The sequence below is a fragment of the Calypte anna genome, chromosome 6, assembly GCF_003957555.1.
Source record: "Calypte anna isolate BGI_N300 chromosome 6, bCalAnn1_v1.p, whole genome shotgun sequence".
In the NCBI taxonomy this organism is placed as follows: Eukaryota; Metazoa; Chordata; class Aves; order Apodiformes; family Trochilidae; genus Calypte; species Calypte anna.
This window is the reverse complement of record NC_044252.1, coordinates 27,278,831-27,300,124: the sequence shown is the minus strand read 5'-3', so window position 1 is coordinate 27,300,124 and position 21,294 is coordinate 27,278,831. Positions and strand designations below refer to the sequence as shown.

Here is a 21,294-nt window from a genome sequence, read left to right as displayed (position 1 = left end):
AGCAGAGAATAATTATCTCTGTTGACAGAGAAAAAAAATGAAGCACAGCTATTTTTCCTTAAAGTCATTTGGAGTCTGGCTGTGATGGCATTTCAGTTTAAATCTTCTGTGTTTTTGCCTAGGATCCTGTCTGCCAAACTATTGTTCCCACACATCAAAGCTTTGCTGAGTTTTCTCTAGATGGTTTAGATATTACTTACTGAAGTCACAGGAAAGACTCATCCTGACTCCAATGAGCCCTCAGGTGCAATCTGAGTAGAATCCGACTGCGTTGGAGGCTGATCTGAAAGCAGGAGGCAAAATTAGGTAGGATTAAGAAGGATTTCAGGAAATCCATCTGCCAAATTGCCCAGCATTGCATATCAGAGTGGGCACGGTTGCAGAGGGGAGGTTGCAGGGAGACAAAGCAATTATTATGCCTCCTTTACCTCCAGGCACCTTGTTCCTCTGTCTTCAAGAGTCCCAGTAATCCTCTTGCCTAAGAAATTCTGCTGCTAGTGAGGCACTAAGAAATGCTGCTGTCATTCAAACCACTCAAAAAAATTAAAATATCCACGTCTTGTACATTTAGCTGTTGAGCCCAAGGTCTGCTGGATCAAATCAATGCTGCCAGTATGAAGTCTTTTGAAATTATACTAATTAACACTATCCTGTGCACTGGAAGTGTATTGACAGGGTGCAGTGAAAAGGAAAATCAAATATTCCACTGGAAACAATTTTATTAGGATCTTGAACTGGCACAAAGTTTTCTTGCAGTTTGAAGTTGCAAAGAATAGCAAGAAGAGCCAGAGCAACTGTTGTTTTCATTGGTTTTGTTTTTTAAATATCAGTCATTTGGGACTTTCCATGCCTCAGGACACTGCAACAAGGAATGGCAGGAAATGACAGCAGTAAAATTAATTCTAAAAAGGAAAAATAACAGGGCTGGCTGCAGCCATGGAAAATTATAAATGGGAAGGAATGTCAGAGGTAAGTGGGGAGAGTGCTGCTAGCATGGAGGCTGACAGGAGCAACATCAGAGGAGCTGCAGGAGGTTCATGCAGTGTGTCTGCAATTTGAGCAAGAGCTTTGGGCTTGCCTACATGGAGGTTCTGTAATAACTGTACCAGCGTGTCATTAGCTCTAATTTGTAGAATTGTTAGCCTAGGAGCTAACTGGGACACCACTGTGCTACATGCAGAACAAAGGACAGTCAAAAGGCATACAATGAAAATAAGTTTTTCCAGGTATAACTTACTCAGAGCACTTGTAGAATCACAGTCACACGTAGGATTTAACTATACCATGCACAGATTAGATGTGGCAGTGCTGGCAGGGCCTTAGCACTGGGACTGCAGCTTCAGCAGCTCTGCTGTCCCTACCCAAGACATGAGTTTTGTGGATGATGCTCCCTGAAGAGCCCTGGAAAACCATGCCTGCTTAGAATAGAATAGACAGTGAAAGTGATTCCTAATGAAGAAAACGATTCCTAATGAAGAAAACAACCATCTTGCTGTGGTTCTAATGCTGGAATCAAATCAGTCCTCTGTGATTACATTACAACAGACCAGCTTGCTGATGGATGCAGAGGATGGGGAACAGGCAACCTGGATGCTGCTCCCAGCTTCTCCTGGAAATGCCAGCCATGAATCTCCAGCACCAGCAGTGCCAGAGGAGGAAGAGGATCACAGCACATCTGCTGTTTCAGCCACCTTGTTCTCCTTTAAGTGGCATTGATGTCACTTTTTTAGTTGAAGGAGAACGCAGAGGATTAGAAGCCCCTCCAGTGGGCAAAGCTATAAAAATGCTGTATGTAATCAACAAACATCACCTGGAGCAGTCCAAACATGGACTGAGCAATTGCAGGAATACTTCCTTTTTCTTTTTCTTAGACAACAAAGTATGAGCCAAAAGCCAGAACTACAACCTCTTGAAAACGTGGGCCAAATTCTGCTTCTGCCTCTGCAATGCAGAGCTTGTATCTGCAGCAGAAGAGGAGGGTGTTGCTTATGACTGTATTTCAGATGGCAAGCTCTCTCACTCAGAAATTGTTTTCCTCAGCATTTGTACAAGCCAAATGAGTTGTGTGGCTGGCTAACAAAGAGTTAAAGGGATTCAATCATTCTTATTTAATCTGAATGCAGTTTGGGGAAGGGGGCTCTCTCTGTGTTCTATTATTATAATTCTCTAAGTATCTGTGGCTGTGTCCTGGGGATAAAATACTGTTTAAATGAAAATTTGGCCTAAGCACAGCTACTATGAGTCAGAACTGTCTGAGCACCAGTGCAAGGACTAGAGCCATGGGGAGTCCAGCTGAGTATAAAAAAAATCCTTTTTGCCTGCCTTCAAGGAAGAAATCTGCTAATCAGACTCAATTTTCTTAACCTGATTTCAATCCTGCTGAAAATAAATGTCCAAAATAGAAGGTAGAAGTCAGATGAAATTCTGCCCAGCCTGGTGGGATGCACCAAACCATGCATGGTTAACATCAGGGGGATTGCAGACAAAGTGTACAGCACAGCAGAAGCATAAATTATAGGGCTAGGGTCAGAGTATTCTAGTGTCTCTGCAGTTACCTTTAAATAAATGGAAAAGAAGACCAAATAAGAAGCATTTGGGCACTGAAGTGACTGTGTTACAGAGCAGCTAGGCTTGGTGAACTTTGCCACTCAGATGTGGAACAGGAGTAGGAGTGGCAAAGCAGCATTTCTGAAAGCAAAGCTTAGACTTGGGCTGCATGGTAATTAGCAAGTGAATGTAGCATGGCACTGCTTTCTGAAAGTGAACATTTTTTTCTTATCTCTCTTCCACACCTGATTTTTTAAATGTATTTTTAGCAATATGAAATGCACAGCATGTTATGAGCACAGCAATGGCTAGATTTTTGCTTTCAAAGAATTATTTGGATGTTAAAACTGAGGCCACACGTTCTCTTCACAACCTGTGGTAGAACCCAGTGGATCTCTTTAAAGGATCTGTTGAAAGATTTCAAGGGAGCATATTCTAGGAACCCAAAAATTGGCATTTGTGATTTTTTGACATCCCAATTACTTGGAAAGAACAAGGAGAAAACCACCATGGTCTGAAATAATGCTCCCAGATAATGTTTGTAAGTTTGTAATGCAGCACATTCTATTCTGTTTTCAAAGTAATCCAAGGTATGAACTGAAGAAATTATCTCAGGGTTTTATACACATAATACATACAGATATGTGTATACTTTTATATGTTTGTAAAAGTAAATAAGCCAAAATAAGGAGCAATCTGATCTAACATCAAAGTTATCCCTGCCACGAGTAGATAAACTCTGGGTCCCAGCCCAAATTATTCAGTGATTTTAATTGCTTTTCAATTTGCTTTGTTTGTACACTTTGTGAAAGAAAGGTGTCATTACTTACAGATGATCTGCTGTACTTAACAGCTTGTCTGCTAAGGCATTTTTTTTCCAATATATATATATATATTTTTTTTTTTATTGTAGAAAATAAGAAGACATTTATGTAGATTCCAAAAAAACTTTGTGTTCCATGGAGAAATTGATGCTCCCAACACTGAAGTGTATTCTAGATTTTTAATGTCCAGCAAATATTCTCATGGTTTTTAATCCTCTCAGACTAAGGAATGAAGCACCAGCAGACACCAGCTGAAGCTGGACTCTGAAATTTGTTCTTACATGGCATGTGGGTGCAGAGGCTTTTGACATATGTAGGTGTTGGTTCTGGTAAATGAGATGCTCTTTAATTAGGAAAGAAGAGAGTCTATTAGTCATTACTTGTGCCCTGATCTTGTGAAAACAGGAGGTATCTTTGTGACCATCTCTCCAAAAAAGTGTTGAAGATGTCTTCTTGCTTGGCAGCTTCTCAGGTCTGTAGTATTGCGTAGCACCACAAGATGCCTGCCACCAGATCCCTTGCCCAGAATGGGTGTGACGTGGGCTTAAATAAGAGAGAAAAAAAAAAAAAAAAAAAAAAAAAAAAAGACCCAACTACTGATTGCATTAATATTTATATGCAAGCTCTAAATTACTTAATGTGTGAAATTCATCAGCTTCAGCTCCTGGAGCTGTCAGCACCTCCATCTAATATCTCATCGTGTTCCCTTCAGCCACTTTCAGCAGTGATTGCGGGACTGTAGTGGCAGCAGGAGGGAGAGAAGGCAGTGAGCACCACAGGAAGGTTTGGGTTGAGAAGGGACCTTAAAGATCACCTCCTGCCACCCCCTTGCCATGGGCAGGGGCACCTTCCACTGAACTGGGTTGCTCCAAGACTCATCCAGCCCTTCCTTGAACACTTCTGGGCATGAGGCATCCACAGTCTCTCTGAGCAACCTCTGCAGGTGTCTCACCACCCCTTGGTGAAGGATTTCCTCCCAATATTTAGTCTAAATCTACCCTCTGAGTTTAAAGCCCTTCCCCCGTGTCCTATCGCTTCATGCCCTCGTAAAAAGCCCCTCCCCAGCTTTCCTTGAGGCCCCTTTCCACAGGGTGCTCGGGCACCCCAGGGTACCCCCAAGGATGGAGGTATCGGTTCTGCCGGCCCTCACCGCGAACATGGCGGGGGTGCAGAAAGGGCCGGAGAAAAACTGTTTGCCCAGGGAGCGGACCTGAGTGCCCATTCGCCTCACGGCCCGCTCGGAACCGCAGCACTGCCGTGCGCCTGCCGGCACTCGGGATCAGCTCTGCTACACTTCAACCCCCCCTTCCCCGCTCCTGCGGGAGACGCTGAACCCGTCCCTGCTCTGCTGGGCCCCTCCCGCAGCGGGCAGTCCTCTGCCCCGCCACTCCCCCGGCTGCCGGCCCGGAGCACCGCCCGCCGCCGCCGCCATCTTTGTTGATGTGTCAGCTCGGCGGGGCGGTCGCGGCCGGCGGGGAGCACCGCAGCCATGGGGGAGCTGCCGCCGCCGCCTTCCCTGCCAACCTCGTAGCGAGCGGGTGAGGGGCCGCGCCGGGACGGACTGCGGGGAAGGGCGGGCGGGAAGGTGGGTGGGTGCGTGTCCGCTGCCGGAGCCCCTCAGCCCCGCAGGCGCTGCCGGGTTCTGTGAGGGGGCGGCGCGGGAGTATTGGCGGCCGAGGGGGCCGGAGCGGGGCGGGCCGGCTCGGCGTTCCCCGGCGAGCTCGGTGAGGGGGCGGCAGTTCTAGTCAGCCTCTCCGGCAGCTTCCCGCGGTGTTGGCAGAGTCAGGGGGCGATAAACTCCCGATGAGCGTAGCCGCGAGGGCGGAGCGGGGCTTGACCCGGGTGCCCTGACGGCGCGGTGGCTGCAGCGAGGGGAGGAGCGGGTGCAGGAGGGAGCACGGGGCTGGCAGCTTCGCGCCGGGTCTGGGGGTGAGGCTCGGGCTCCCTCCGTGGGGAGGAAAGGGGCGAAGTGCCGTGAGGTGACGGGGGGTGAGATCCCGGGGAGAGGGTGAGGTCCCGGGGAGGGGGTGAGGTCCCTGAGTCAGGACCTCCCGAACAGGCATCCTGTGCCTTCTCCAAGTCTCTTTGTTCTTGACAGCTTTCTTCTCCACGTTATTAATTAGGTAGTCCCGTTTCGTTGGCTGTGTGTTGATTTGATTTGATTTTTGCTCTCTAGTTAAATAATTAGGTAACGAAACCCAGCAACTGCTAACGCCACTTTGAAGGTTATTTTTTTAGAGCCAGCAGCAGTGTTGCGGTGGAGCAGGCGTCCTTGCTGTTTTGCAGATGGCATTTGCAAAAGCTGCTCGCCCTTGGAGGTTTGAAAGCAGGAAGCTTTGCTGCAACTTCAGCAAGGTGATTGCTATGTAGGTTTGCAGATTTTGGCTCTTGTCCTGGAAAATAGTCTGCACAGGTGAGTCTGATACGTGTATACTTACAGTGGGACTCTGTGCAGACCAGATCTCTTGAGGAATTGGAATCTGGGTGTAAGATTAGAAACATAGTAGTCTAGCTTCATTGTTGGTTTGTTTTCTCTTCTTTTAATTTTGTGGTTTTTTTTTTTTAAGTTCAGATGTTGCGGGAAGAATAGCCTGTGACCAGTGTCCAGGTATGGTTTGTTGTATAAGGAAACTGACAAGGAAGTGTAGTCTCTGGCTGCTTTGAATGCTTATGTTGTCCATTGACTTTAGGAGAAAATGGGTGGGCTTTAAAGTATGCAAAGGTGAAAGTCTGAAGATGGTTAAAGAGCCTTTCAGTTTGAAATGTCATCCATAAAAAAAAAAAAAAAAGTAAACTTGTTCTGTATTGCCCTTGAATCCTCTTTTTTTCCCCTCCTGAAATTCTTTAATCATCCATTCTGGACTTTTCTTTAAAAATAGTATTTTCTGTTGCTTTATAAGACTTGATTTAGGGTTGTTGACATTACTTGTTGGCATTATGAGGTGCCCTATTTCAAAGTGTTGAGAAAAGGACTGAGGAACCAAATGGAGTGGATTGTTTCATCCTAATTAGCAGCTGTGTTGCTTATCCCTACCGAGTGTTTAGTTTCTTGAATCTGGCTTTTTAAAGAGCTGTGGAAAAAGCAAGTGCTCTGCTGGATTTACTAGTGTTACTAGGTAGCAGAAATATGTTAAATTTGTCTGCAACTTCTGTTAACGAGTAAGCTCCAGTAGGCAATATCCCTTACTTTGTTCTGGGTTGGCTTGTTCTGAATTTATTTTCCTGTTGCCAAAGACAATATTTGAAAAGCCTTATGGATAATTTTTATCATCAAGTCATAGACCAAGCCTGCCTCAAATTGAGGGTGAAAAATAAACCTCATCAGAAGCAAATCAGTGTCAGAACAGAGAAGAAAATCACAACCCTCATTTCAAGAAGTATGTGGAATAGTGCTTATTTTTAAATGTGATAATATTGTATGTAATACTGTCTCACGTATAAATTGCTAGAAGTCAGTCTTCTGTAGAGCTTACAGACTCATTCAGATCCTTAAAGGACTGAAGTGTTTTGCTTGTTTGTTTCCTGGAATACTGGAGAAACTCTGAAGGTAAATCAGGTTTGGGAACAGTAGAGCCTCACCATCCTCATGAATGGTGTTCAGTGTGCAGTGCTCATGCAGACAGTAATGCCAGGTTGGAATTTTACATACCTGTTACATATTCTGGAAGCAGGATTTGAAAATGCTGGCATCTTCAGTGCCAAATGTGCTAAGAAACATATCTTGGCAATACCATGACACTACAGCCCTGTAAGAAGGTCTGCCAGTGCTCCAACTTCCGTAGTGTGAACCAGAGTTATGACTCAGGTAAAGGTGGAAATTATAGAATATATGCTTTGTTCAGGTTGTGAACTCCAGCATAACCTTGGTTTCTTTTCTCTCCCTTAGAGGATTCTTCTTTGCACAGGTGATGTTCTCAGTGTCAGAACATGAACACAAACAGAGTAACTATGACTAACCAGCTGGTACTCGCCTTGTCATAAGCAGAGCTAAAGGCGTGATGCTAAAATCCTGAAAGGTTACAGTAGCACTGTTGCTGCCACTGCATGGGTTGCTGCAGAACAGACTGTCTTCACTTAAAAGAGTAAGAATTGTTCTGTGCTGAAGGCACTGTACTAACACAAGATTACAAGTCTGTGTAACCCTTGAAGTATCTAACTCTCACTTGAAGTCCACAAGAAAAGAATGCTGTTGCTAGTATAATGTTTTCCCCTGATACATGAGCTTTCAACCTTGGGACTGGCATGAAAAAAAAATACCACTCTCAAGATGTACCCCATGACTTGTCTTGTGATGGGAACAAACCCCATCCCACTTGTTAAATGTTAAATGATGAACTTTATTTTGGAGTTGTGTTGTTACTTGGCTCCATACATGCAGTTAATATGACCTTAATATTAACCACTTAGATGAGATCAATTGAAAAACTAGTGATGTCTTGGTGGATTTCATACAGTGTTAACTATCCAACTTGTGACAAGCAGAGGAAAGCAAAGATAAACTTGGAGTAAAACTTGTCTTTTATAGTGCTTGACAATGTTAAAAGAAATGATTCAGGTGCTGAGCTTTGCACCTTGGCACCACCATGGGGCTGTGCAGTCTGTGTTCATATGAAGTGAGATTGAAAAAGAGAAAGATAATTAAGTATTAAACTGATAAAAGCAAGGAAATCCTAAGATTGCCCACTGTGTATACACACTGTTCCACTCCCCTCTGTTCAAGCATGTTCATCAAAGCAAGCCTTTGTGTGAGCTGAGTCAGGAAGCTGTGGTCATGTCTGGGCTGCAGGCTCTGTGGCCCAGTACATTGCCAGCTTTAGTACCTGCACTGTGGGTCACAGTAGTCCTGTCTGCCCTTAAATCCTGTAGTTTTTTCTGTGTAGGTGAGACCACATTGTGTTGCATCTTGCTCCTTGGTAGTACTGGGTGATATTCCAGTAATCTTTTAACTGAATAAGAGCATTACCTTGTATTCTGTCTTGGTCAAAAGTGTATTAATATTGGGAGAGCTAGCATTGGTGGGACTCAGGAGTGTTTCTTTTGTTTCCTCTATATATGACCTGTAAATATGGGAGAGCCAACAGTGTTTGAGACCTCATGGCCCCCCTTTATCTGCTTTGTATGGAATACAGACAGTAATAATGAACTTCATCTCTTAAACTGTCCTTCTTCTGACTTTTCTTAAGTATTGTGATGCTTTTCCACCCAGTTAATCTTTTACTGTTTTTCATCAGTTCCAAAGTTGGGTGGCTTTCTGCTCTGATGTGGAGATGAAACTAAATGCATTTCAAATAGTCCTTACATTAAAATATGTGAAATACCTGGCTTAATGGACCTTTCTACCTCAGACCCTTTCAGTTTAGTTTAAAACTTTGATTTGTCCCTCTACACAGCTGGTGAACAGTAAGAACTACTTTTTGTATCTTTTCATGTAGAACAGGACTTCTTTAGATGAATCCTCACTTCTTTATAAACTTCAGTTGAAAACAGAATTACCTCTATGATTTGAGTTTCCCTCTTTTGCAGTGTTACCTGGTGACACAGTGCTTAGTCTGGGAAAGCCATTTGTGGTGGAGATCTTACCAAAGATGTTATACAAAACACAGATAAGTTGGGTATTAATTGGAAACAACAGGAAAGTTTGTTTTGTGAGTCACTGTGGTGAGCAATAGACTAATTGAGGATATTTGGCTTTAGGAAAAAAAAACACATCTGCAACAAATGAAGTAGAAAGTTGTATCCAGTCTGTTCTTACTAGTTTAAGTGAAAGTATTATTAGGATTGCACTACAGCAAACTGCTAACACAAACTGTAAGATTTTTCTTCCATTTTATTTGTGGTATTATAGAAAACTGTTAACAAGAATTTTGGTGCAATGATAGATTTGCACTGACTTGGAAGAGCATTTTAGTTTGCTCAAATAATGATTATTGTCTAGCAAAGATGTGAAAGTGCTTAAAGAGATGCATCTTGGGTTTTACAATCAATAACACAACTATAAGATGAAAACATTGTTGTCATACTCCAAAATCAATTATTTCTTTAGCAGTCTTGTTGGAGTGTCATTGTACATTTGATAGCATGTAAGCTATTGACAGCTTCGTGTCTTACCCAGTGTAATAGGCTGGGAATGAAACCTGAATTGAAACAAAATGGTAGCTCCATTGATTCTAAAGTTACTTGGATGATGTTTAGGATGAACTTTAAACTTAGGATACACTTAGGATAATTTTTAAAGAGAATAGAAAATATGCATTATTACATTGAAATACTTCTAAGATTATGTTTCTAATACAATATTTTGTAGTATGATGTTTACAGGAGAGGAGTAGGCCTGTGTGGAACAGACCATTCAGGCAAATAAATTATGGTCTTCCTAATAAATGCTATGGGATTTGTGAAGCTTTTTTGGGTAATAACTTCTTTAAGTCTTTCTTTGCTTATTGATTGCTTCATATGTGTGGGACTTTTCAAGAAAATTCTAAAAATCATTATCATTCTCATTTATAGACTCTTTGAAACAAAGTCCATCTCCAGTGCAACACTGAACTGTATTTCATCTTATGTTAACACTTGAATTTGCAATTGAAGACTGGCTAAATCACTTGGACTCTTGCCTTTTGTTGCTTGGGAACCTGTAAGAGTGGGGTGGGTCTGTAACTGGGCTGTTGAAATGATGCTTCAGTCATTTGTCATTCCCTTTCATAGATGAATGTGTTGAAACAGAAGCAATATTAAAAAAATCTCTTCACCAGAGCCTTTAGTGTATACTGCTATGATTAGGGAAAGAGACAAGACAGTATTGAAAAATAATAATGTGAATGATGTGTGATAAATGTGATTTTGTTAAAGTTACCTCTTTGTCTTTGTTTCATGAGCTTTAGCAGCTGCTTACATAGAGAGTTGCTTCCGAGTTGTTACTGTGCTGGAGTGTAATGGACCACTTGTAAAAATCAGTCTGTGGGTTGGAATTTAATATCACATGTGCTTAACATGACTGAATAGGAGGCAGAGTTGTTTAAATGGTGGAATAAGTATTGATTATGCACTTGCACGTACACTGTAATGTCATATTACTGCTTTTTAAAATTACAATTACTATTGACTCAATTTCCAAGGGATGAGTGTAAATCTACTATCTCAGGATAGATTTAGGGCATTGCTGATCTTTTTCTATGTGAATTTATATAAATCATGTCAGGGAAAAAAGGCACTGCTCATTATTACTTAATTAAAAGACAGTCCTCAGTTTCCAAGCAAAGCAAATGTTAAATTCCAGCCCAGCAAAAAGAGATGAAGTTCCAGCTCCTCTCCAAGTTGCACATTTGCTAAGGAAGTGCAGCTTCTGGATCTCAGTGCTTTTCAGGTCAAGGCATGAGTGGTGTGAAGACCTGTAATGGAAGTTTCAGTTGTAGTTGAGTCCAGGAGAGCAGTGTGTGCCTGTAGGTGTGTGCCTGGTTGTGTTGCTGAGACCTTACATGGATAGTTGGGGGCTGGAGGAATAGGAAAATATATTACAGTGTGACTTGAGGTATACGTGTGAATCTTTAAAATAACTGTGAAGTGTGTGCCATTTCCTCATGGAAATTTATATGACTGCATTTACTATTGGGTGATTCAGAAAAAAAAGTAAAAATCAATGGTTTTCTTGGCAGCTGTCATGCCATCAGGCTAATGCTTGTCATTTTTAAAAAGTCTGTCTTCCAGACCTCCCCAGTTCTAGGATTACCTATTAGTGTGTATGTGTCCTGGGTTTTTTTAGTTATTATGTTTTTATTGGATCAGCTTTGAAAGGTTGCATGATTAAGTTGAACGTATTTCTACCCTTAAATATAACAATGAACAGACCACTTGATGTTTGGAGAAAAACTTATTAGAAAGCCTAGAGTACTGAAAACAGGGAAAACAGTTTCTGGTATCTGTATAGACCAGCTTTAATTTCAGGTGCTTTGGTGTTTGTTTTTTTGTCTTGAAACTTGCAGGTGAGCAGTCATCATGAAAACATTGCATTTGTAGCTGCTTTAACCAGGGTATAGAGTTTTCTGCTCATCTAGCACCTGAGTTATACAGAGATAAACCCCATAATTTTCTAAATATGCAGACAAGCTGTACATCCACTTTCCTAAATTCAGCTTTGATAAAACTGGAATGATTCCTAAGTGTCTTTATCTGGCACCTCCAGTTTCAAAATGAAGCTGTTCTTTCCTCACTTGCTGTCACAATTTTGGGATCTGCTAGCAAAAAAACCCCAACCCAACACTGTGTAAACCCAGAGATACAATTAGTGGTTTTGGGCTGAGTTGGAGATGCAGAGGAGGAGAGATGTTTGTAAAATAAGTTAGAATCTGGCACAGAGAACAGTAACCTAGTACCTGTAATGGACAGCTGGTTATTAAATGATAGGGACTTTAGAGACCTTGGGTGTTGGTTTCACCAGATTTTCCTGTCACCAAGCTGCTTACCTGGCCTGGTCATGGCACTTAGGACTCTTAAGATCTGACTCTTAAGATCACCTGCCCATGGAACACTTCATCACTCCTTTCCTTGTCCCCCATATACTCTTCAAATTGCATGGTCTCTATATTGCAGCTTTGGGTCTTTTTGAGATTTTAATATTCACATACCTGTGAAACATTAGTTCCTTCTTCCCATTTTGTCCATTTCTCTACAGTATGCATAAGCTTTATAAATATAAATATATTTTTTTTCTCTTAGAGCAGTGATTTTTTTTTTTTCCTCAGGACCTTTACTGTCAGTCTGTTCGCCCAACCCAGCACACACTTCTCTAATTCTTTAATTTGTTTATTTTAAGAGGGCCCCGTTGTGATAGTTACTAGGTGACAAGGCACACACTTTCTTTTTTTTTTTTTCTTTGTTACTGAATTCCTCTAGGCAACCACACCTCAGAAAATCCTTCCTATAGTTGTCATTAAATACGTTTCTTTAGATGTCAGATGTATTTTGAAAGTGGCTGAAGCAAAGTCTTTTCCTCTGTGACTGTATTAATAGTTTGGGTCAAGCTATCTATTTTATGAAATTAAATGCTAGCATTAATAGCACATCTGTTTAGGAAAGTCCTTTGTAGTGAGGGATTTAAAAGAATCAAGTTTGTCCTTCATAAGATTGAAAAGACAAGCCATTTCAAATGTCATAACATTGAATTAAAATGTACCAGACTCTCAGTGCCTGCCTGTGCTAACAGAACAGCAGTCTGGAGCTGGAAAAGGTTGTATTTATAATTAGATCTGTGCAGACTGTAGGAAACATACAGGGAATTGCTTTCACTGGAAATTACCTTGTAGTGGCTGGGAATTAGTACTGGAGTAGGGGGGAAGATTTTCAGCTGGTATGGTGGGTAACTTGAAGAGCAGCCAAAGGATGAGGGTGTCAACAGCTTCTGTAAAAATCAAGTGTACTTTCCAGCAAAAGAAAGGGGTGGATTTGCTGTTAGAGAAACGTTTATTTTTCCATGCCAGTGAATGACCACTGAAACGAGAATTTACTGCTGAAGCATGAATGGAAAGCAACAATTTTTATACCCCTTTTTTCCTCCACTCTCTATCTGCCATATTTAATGCAATATTTCCTTTCACTTTAAAGGAAGTAGTGGGCAGAAAAAGGAGAAAGTGAAGAGAGGGAGGGAGAAAGGGTTTACACTTTTATGTAAAAATTATAAGTCTTAGCTGTCTGCTAATACAGAAAAATTCAGAGTTCTTAAATTTTCAGTGTTTTTCTGGTGAAGTTGAATAGAGAAATTAGTGTGGTGGTTCTGTGTAGGTATGCTTGAAATATTTTTTACTTCTAATCTGTCTTCTAGAGTTGTGAATGAAAAATATACTATTTCTTCAATCTTTGCTTTCCTTTGCTCATGGGATGCTTCTGCCTTGAAAAGTTGGAGTGCTTTCCACTCCCTGCTTCTGGCTGCAGAGGGTTGTGCTGTCAGCAGATGAGCAGCTAAACACATCTCAGTTACAGCACTATGAGAAATGGTTGCAACCCTAGGCAGTATTAGCATTTAATATTGTGTCCTGTGGCATTTAATATTGTGTGTCCAGTTTTGCTGCTTCTCCAAGCACTAATGTGTTATTTCAAATGGACACAACGTGCAGTGATGCAGATTTAAACTTAAATGTTGTGAATACCACAAGATGATGATAATGATGATAAGTATGCTTGCTTGTTGCTTCTTTAAAGAACACTATGATGAGAAAGGGTGTCTGTGGTTTGTTTGCTTTTTTTAAAAGCAAAACAAAACAGAATCTTCCTTTTGAAAGGTACAATTTGTCTATATTCTGTTGTTTGTAGATGGAGAGGTGTTTATAGTTTGCTTGAGTAAACTGGGCTTGGCTGAGCTGGGCTTGTGTTCCTCACTCCCTGCTACCTGCATCATCACCAGGTTTGCAGTGATTTATTTCCACTTGCTTTGTATCACTGTAGTGTGGGGAAACAGTTGTCTCCTTAGCTTTAGAATAGAAGGAACTTGGGAAGGTGTCTTAAGAGTGTCAAAATAATTGTGAGCTGTAAAACAGAGGAGGAGGAGTGGTCAAACCAGTTGTGTGAGGAGTCCTGTCACAGCTACAGGGAAGTGTGATAAGCTGGTGACAGAAAGGTTTGCATATGCCACACTAGGTATGTGAGTTTCACAAGGTGGTTTGTTATTCAAGATATGCAGGGATGCAAGCTTGGGCTGGGCAAATCTCAGAATGGTACTTTGAGAAGTTCTTACCCTGGGCATTTTAAGTTGATTTGGGAGTGATAACATTCTCCTGTGGCATAGGGACATACACTGTGAGGGTGAGAAAAATAGGACTTGGGGGAGACTGAGGAGGGAGAAGCTTTTGTCATACCATGCAGATGATGATCAACTCAGAGGAGCAGAGCAAATGGTTGAAGGTGAAGCTTAGCAACACTGTGAGAGGTCAGGCAGTGCACACCTGGCACTTTGCTGTCACCCCAGGTACTGTATGCCAAGCAACCATGATTTACTTGTTAGAGGCATTAACCAAGGTATTGTTACAGAAAGCAGTTGATCTGCTTGATTTGCCTTTTAGGATTGCTTTTGATGCTTTCTGAAGACATCATAAAAGACACTGAGCTATTTCATTTTCATAGTGCAGTATTTTGTAGGAGTGGTACCATAACTTTATAACTTCCCTGACTTTGGGACAGTCACTTATAAGGATGGGTAGGGAAATAGAAGATGGCTCTAAAACCTGTAAAGACATGGTGATGTTGTCAGATACCTGTCTGAGACTTTCTGTGTTTCTATGTTTGATGAGAAGCAGTCAAATTCTGGCATGTTTCATTTCAGCTAGCTACTGCTAGGATGGCAGTGTTGAACGTTTTAACCTACTTTCACACCAACAGTTTTGCTTAAAAAGCAGGAGCCTTTAGTTTTCTGTGGCTGGCCTTATGAAGGATCTGCTACATTTGGTTAGGTAGGCACAACAAACTTTGGGTTATCAAGAGACACTTGAATATGAACTTGCCTTGACAGTTGCTCCACATGGTTTCTTTGTCTAAGTATTTCTGATGTCAAGATAAAATGTAATCCTATGATGGATTTTTAAGTTTTATTTGTGTTTTAAAAGTTAGACTATGAAAAATAACACTATCCAGCAGCAGTAACAGAAGTCTGTTCAGGTTGTGAGCAGATTCAGATGGGCTTGGGCAGATAGAGATAAAATCCAATGTATTGGAATCAGAAAGGCTGTGAATATTCTTAATGTGGTAAATTATATTCTGAGTGCCACTGAAAATCAGAGTGGGTCTGCAGGGAACACTGAATCATGAGTCGCTATTCAAATTCCCTGTGCATTTGATAAATAAAGCATAGGTTTTGTATGATTGATACTAAGTGTAAGATTTCATGGATATGGTGGTGGTGGCATTTTAGTGCTCTGCAACTAATTGAGTTAAGGAAATAATTGTATTTCTGTTTCCACATAGATTAATCTTTCCAATTCTAATTCACAGTGTTACTTACAGAAATAAGTCACACAGTAACATGAAAACTTAATATCCTTCCCATTGTGCTGTCTTAACAGGGCTATGTTTTTTATCTGTTGCTTTCATATGAAGAGAAATACCATCCAGCTTGAGGAATGGACTGGAGATACTGGGTATCAATATGAAAGTTTGCATACCTGATTTTACCTCTTTCTTGTGGGAGTGGTGAGCTGCAGCAGCTGGGCAGTGATCAGCAGCTTACAGACAGTTTTACATTAAACATTTCTTGGTTTTATAATTCTTTAGAACATACTGTAGAAAAGGCTAAAAATGAGCAAAAAAGTCTTCCTTTGATCATTCCAGAGAAACTGTCAGCAAGAATTTAGGTGAGGGTAACCACTAAAGAAGAAAGTTGTATCTGAGCTTTATAGTAATATAGGCTCAGAGAGCTGTAGTGGGTGGGTGGATTAAAAGCTACCTGTGACAAGAGGGAACAGGTACTAGAAGTGAATTTCTCTTAACTGCATAATTTGCAAATTATCTTACAATTGTTGACTGTGTTAAGTGCAGCAGCCTCAAAACATTATTTTAACGTTTTTTTAATTAAGTAGGAACTAGTGTGTTCTGCTACTGAAACTGAATGCTTTTTCTTGCCATTATTTCTCTTCTCTTGCAGATTGAGATCATCAGTGGGAATTGTTCCTTTTGTTAGTTTTAGTTTAGAATAACAGCTTTGTGAGCTTTCATTACAAGGAGAAGTTACCAAAAAGCAGATAGGTACCAAAAGAGCAATTGTTTTGGCTGCACAAACCAAGTGAATGGATTTGTTTACTTCAATGTTGACCTAAGCATAAATCCTAAAATGGGGAGTAAAAGTTTCACATTGTTTATAAACTCTCACACTCACCACCTCAGTTCTCATTTCTATCTTTCCTTACCACTTGCTTTCTGGTTCCTATTGGTTTGTACTGGTTTAGAGGCTGAAACATTGAGGATTTTCACTCTGAAACCATAAAGGAAGAGTGGTTTCCTTGTTACTTAAAAATGTGTAATTGTCACTTGATGCCTTGTGAGTCTTGTCCAGACATCACACATTCCCTTGTGTACTCTCAGCCTTATGCTCACTTTTCCTTGTGCTTTCCCCTTGCTGATTACCTGACCCTTGGAGCCCAACTGTTGGTTTCAGATTCTAGTGGCAGGTTTTTCCTTTGATGGTATTTCCTGGTAGGAACAGCTGGGCTAAGGTTGCTTTTTTTTTTTTTTTTTTTTTTTTTCTGTATTTTTATACCTTGTAGTAAAAGGTGATAGTGGTAGCAATTAGTCACAGACCTAATGGGATTCTTGTATCTCTGTTCCAGCAATGTCAGCCTCAGTACTAAGTGCTGGTTAGGAAGGCAGGACTTGGCAGTGCAGCGGGTTTCCTTTCAGAGGATGTAGCTGAACGACTCTGGCTGTGTGACACTGTTAATAGAAAGCTAAACAAATACAAAAGCAAGGATGAAAACAAGCTTGGTGTTGCAAGATGGCAAGGTTGCTGCTTCCTTTGTTATAATTGTTGGAATAGTAAAATTGAATTTAGAAACAAAAACATTTGCTGTATTATTAAAAAGTCAAATTTATCCAGTGTCACGGGAAAGGGCTGCAGCTGAAAGTTATGACTGCTGCAATGAATTCTTCCTAATGGAAAAGAGATGACAAAGGCATCTTGTGCTTGTTAAAAATGCCAGCAGTCTTTCCAGACACTGGCCATCTGGGATTCCTGAAAAAGAAGATAACAGCATTATTATACATGGGCTCTTCTGTAAGTGTTCTATCTGGACCTCAATCTGATGTCCTTCTAGAAGAATGCTTTCTACAGAGCTTTCAAACTCCTCAAATGTTGGCTCTGCAAGTGACTTTTTCAGAGAGCAAATCTGCCTCAGGCCATCTGTGCTCTTCCAGCATGGAATTTTGGCTGCTTGAAAGCAGATGGGAAAAGAAAATCTATATCCCCACCGTCCTCCCCCAGCCCCTTCCTGCCTTTAGGTTGCTGAATATAGATATATTCTGCTGTATGGGGGGTGAATGAGGACGTGACAGTAAACAACTCAGATATTCTGACCGGATAAGGGAGTCACCCTGTGCTGTAAAAATGTGTAGATCAAAGCATATTACTGCTTTGCCTGTAAAGAGAAATGAAAAACTCTAAGGGTCAATTTTTATTGTTTTATATCTGGGTGTTTTTCAGAGGTGACGACTTGGACTTTTTGTGACTTTAAATCCTAGAATTATTAATTCTAGAGCTCTGTGCTCTTTTATTGTCTTGCCATTGATGTCCTTGATTTCTAACCTACTTTTAGAAAAACTTGTGCTGGAGCATTTGCTTAAAAGTTAATACTGGAAAAAATAAATGTGCAAAACACATAAGTATGTAAATATTTTTGTCCTTTGAATGTTACTTTCCAGTAGTCTTTCTTTTCCCTCTCTCAAGGTCTTTTAATTTTAATTTTGAATATAATATGTTGTGTAATGTGAATTCTTCTAGATTTCCAAAGAAAGATGGAGGAACATTTATCAGAAATGCAAAGCACACAGGACCCAGTCAGTCTGTCAGATGATGCCTCTTCCAGGTCCCCAGATAATGAGAAGACTGATAAAACATCTGGAATGAAGGACTGCTCAAGCATCAGTTACACTGGAGATGATGCTGGTGTTTTGGAAAGGGAATCGAGGTTGTTGCCCTTGGATCAGGAATCAACAGGTAGTGGTGTAAGCAGCAATGGGGCCCTGGCAAAAGGACAAGAGCAGCAGAGTGGGGAGGCAAACAGCTGTTCCAGTCCCTGCTCTGAAAGAAAGGTAGAAGACTCCACAAAACCAGAACGAATATCTATTGAGGAATTTGAACAACAAGATCCAAAAAGTAAGCAGGCAGAACAGTCATTAATGGAAATATTACAGGAGCTCAGGGAGGAGTCTGACTTTGTGAAAAACTCTAGTGATAAAATCTATTCGGAGAGCCCCTACGACACAGACTGCACCAAGAAGCTTATTTCCACCATACATCAGACTTCCTCACAAGAGGATTTGCTAAAGGAAATAGAGTCTGAACTCTTAACTGCAGATTTTCCAAAGGAGAGACAATTCCCAAACGGTGTGAGGAAGGGTGAACAAGCCTTGGCCATGTTTGAAAAATGTGTGCAAGATAAGTACCTGGAGCAAGAACAAACTATTAAAAAGTGAGTATTTGGGTGTGCTCATCACAAATGGAGTTGTGTACTGAATGATTTTGGTTGCATGTTGAGTGTATGCAACATTTTGGCAAGAAACAAGTAGCCTCTTGTGAGTTCTTGTAAGGGCAATTAATGAGCTTTTTAAATTATGTTCTTTAAGTGAGGAATTATTTTTACTTATGGCTTGTATTTATAAATAAAAATGTGTGACTAGATCTCTGAATTCTTGTGGAATTTGGCAGGAACTGAACAGCCAACTGTTCAGTTGAATAGCCTGCCAATGTCAAGAATTACTTAAATACTGTAAAAGTAATGGTGATATAAAGATAGTCCAGGATTCATTCAGTCCATGTATGTCTTTGGAGAAATCAACCCCTGTAATTACTAATTCCCACTATGTGCATTTAATTTATGAGTTTGAAAATGCTTCTTTTTTTTTCATGTAGTATTTAGTCTCCCGTCAGAAGTTGCTGATTAGTTGAGTTGGAAGCAATACGTGGATAAACTATTTATCTTCCTGCATTTGAAATGCATGGTTTATAAATTTTACTGTAATTAACTGGATTTAACAGTTCTACCAGGCAGTACACTACATGAAGAATATTATATTAATGAAAAAGCACTTCATTGTTTGATCTATTGATATCTCACTTGGTGTTTCCTATTCTGTTAACACTTTGGAAATATTATTGCTAACAAATGTAGCCTCTAACTTCAAATTTATTCCTGCTTGCAGAGCTGAAAAGGAGCATCCTACTCTTCATGTAAGGCACACTGATACCATGATATAGGAGAACTAGACAGAGGGAGAAGAGATAAGCAAAAAGTAGAGTAGAGAAAGTGTTCTCTTGAACCTCACGAGTTAACCTCTGACAGATCTTAAACTTGAGGTTAGTCAGTTGGTGGCGGGGAACCTTGGAATGCATAGATTGACATTCAGTAATTATGGAGGAGGAGGAGTGGGAATCTGAAGTGGTGGGTGTGTAGATGGTTGTAATTCCTGGAGGTTGTAAGTGAACAAGTTACTTGGGCTTAACTCGTTTATGGTAAACTGAAAAGCAGGTCAGTGTTTTCAGCCCTGGACCAATTACTTCCTTAGAGACAAATGTTTATATAAATATATGTATGTATTATGTATGTACATGGAAAGGTTTTCCAATAAACATGCCTTCAGTCACTTATTTTTTGTCAGCTGCTTTTCCAGCTGCACCCTTTTCACTCTTGGGAACTCACCTCAAGTTGATTAAACTGCTGGAGAGCATTTTATGTTTGGTCCAAAGGGCTTTCTGGAATACATGGATTTTGTCCATTAGTTTATTATTAGCAGAAGTTCTTAATGTTGCTCTAGTAATAGGCCAGTAATCTCCCGTGGTCAGATCTAAGGTGTATCAGTGAGCAGCAATTGTGTGAATTAAGAATTTGTAATCTTGGAATATTCATTAATAGATTAAAAAACAGGTTCAGAATCTCTGAACTCTCTTTCACTGATGGTTTTGAATTCCTTGTAATTTAGAAGCCTACTTTGTTTAGAGAAATTTCTTTTTTTTTTCCAAAGGAGGGAGCTAAAGATGAAAGTATGTATGTCAAAGGTTATTTAAATACCTTGTTCAGGTAAGTGCATGCTTCCCACACATCCATGCAATTAGTGGCCTAAAATAAACACAGTGGCCTAAAATAAATCTAACTGTATCTGCGAACTTCTAATATTTAAATACTTTTAAGACTGTTTATTGAGCCATTCTAACAATGTAACTTTTTAGTTTTATGTGTAACTATCTTACATTGCTGGGCTAGAAGGTCAAACTAAGTAGGTGTGAGCTTCAGCTGAGGCTTCAAGCAACTGAGCTGCAAAAGAACAAACAGTTGCTTAAAATTTGAACTTTCTAAGGAGTATGAGCATGGACACTGTTGTGGTTACATACAAACTTAGGACTTAAAAAATAAGCGTGCCATTTCTTACCAAGCTGTGAACTTAGGGCTGCTCTGAGCAGTTCATGAAATGAGTACAGTACCTGTGTTTTCAGATGTTTGACTGGAAGTTACTTGTCTTAGGAAGACCTTAAAATTGTTAACTTTTATGGTTCTGTAGTAGCATACTTGTATCAAATACTGCACTTCAGTATGGACAATAACAACCCCAAAATGCTGGAAACAAACATTTTTCTCACAAGGAAGATGCTGCTTCCTGGTTTGGAGTTACATTTCACATGCACAACATACTTCTGCTTTGTTTGTAAGGCTTTTGTGGATTTAATTAATGTTTCTGGTTGTATCTCCTAATGAAATTTGCAGATCAATGAGGAAAATCTTCATCTCAAAATGAAAAGAAATAAACAACAGCAACAACAAAGCCCAGTACTTAATTTAATTTTTTTTTCTTCACAGATTGATTAAAGAAAATAAAAAACATCAGGAACTGATTTTGGACATTTGCTCAGAAAAGGATAATTTAAAAGATGAATTGAAAAAACGAACAGAAACAGAAAAGCAGCACCTAAACATTATTAAACAGGTACAGCTAACAAATCAGAAGTGCTGGTTAGTAGTATCTCACCTGTATGTGATGTTACTGTTGCTACTGTTGAACACCATGTCCTTGATAGCATAGAGGAGGAAGGGGAATGCCCATGCTTAATATCCTAAGCTTTTTAAGAGGATAAATCTGCTTTTCCTTTCCAGGAAATATTGTTCATTGGATAAAAGTGTTTAGTCTCTTTGGATAAACTGACTTTCTAGTTTAAAGATCAATTAAGTGTTCCTTATCTGGT

The 21,294-nt window shown here is 40.3% G+C and overlaps 1 protein-coding gene across 1 annotated transcript in view; it reads left to right on the top strand.

Annotated features, from left to right (window-relative positions):
* The first annotated feature begins 4,779 nt into the window (after window positions 1-4,779).
* Window positions 4,780-21,294, top strand: part of CCDC186 (coiled-coil domain containing 186) — a 32,386-nt gene continuing 15,871 nt past the window's right edge. Inside the window, exons 1-3 of the mRNA XM_030453327.1 lie at window positions 4,780-4,909; window positions 17,842-18,532; window positions 20,912-21,038. Coding sequence (XP_030309187.1) covers window positions 17,856-18,532; window positions 20,912-21,038 — 804 coding nt within the window. The 5' untranslated portion in view covers window positions 4,780-4,909; window positions 17,842-17,855. The remainder of the gene's footprint in view (window positions 4,910-17,841; window positions 18,533-20,911; window positions 21,039-21,294) is intronic.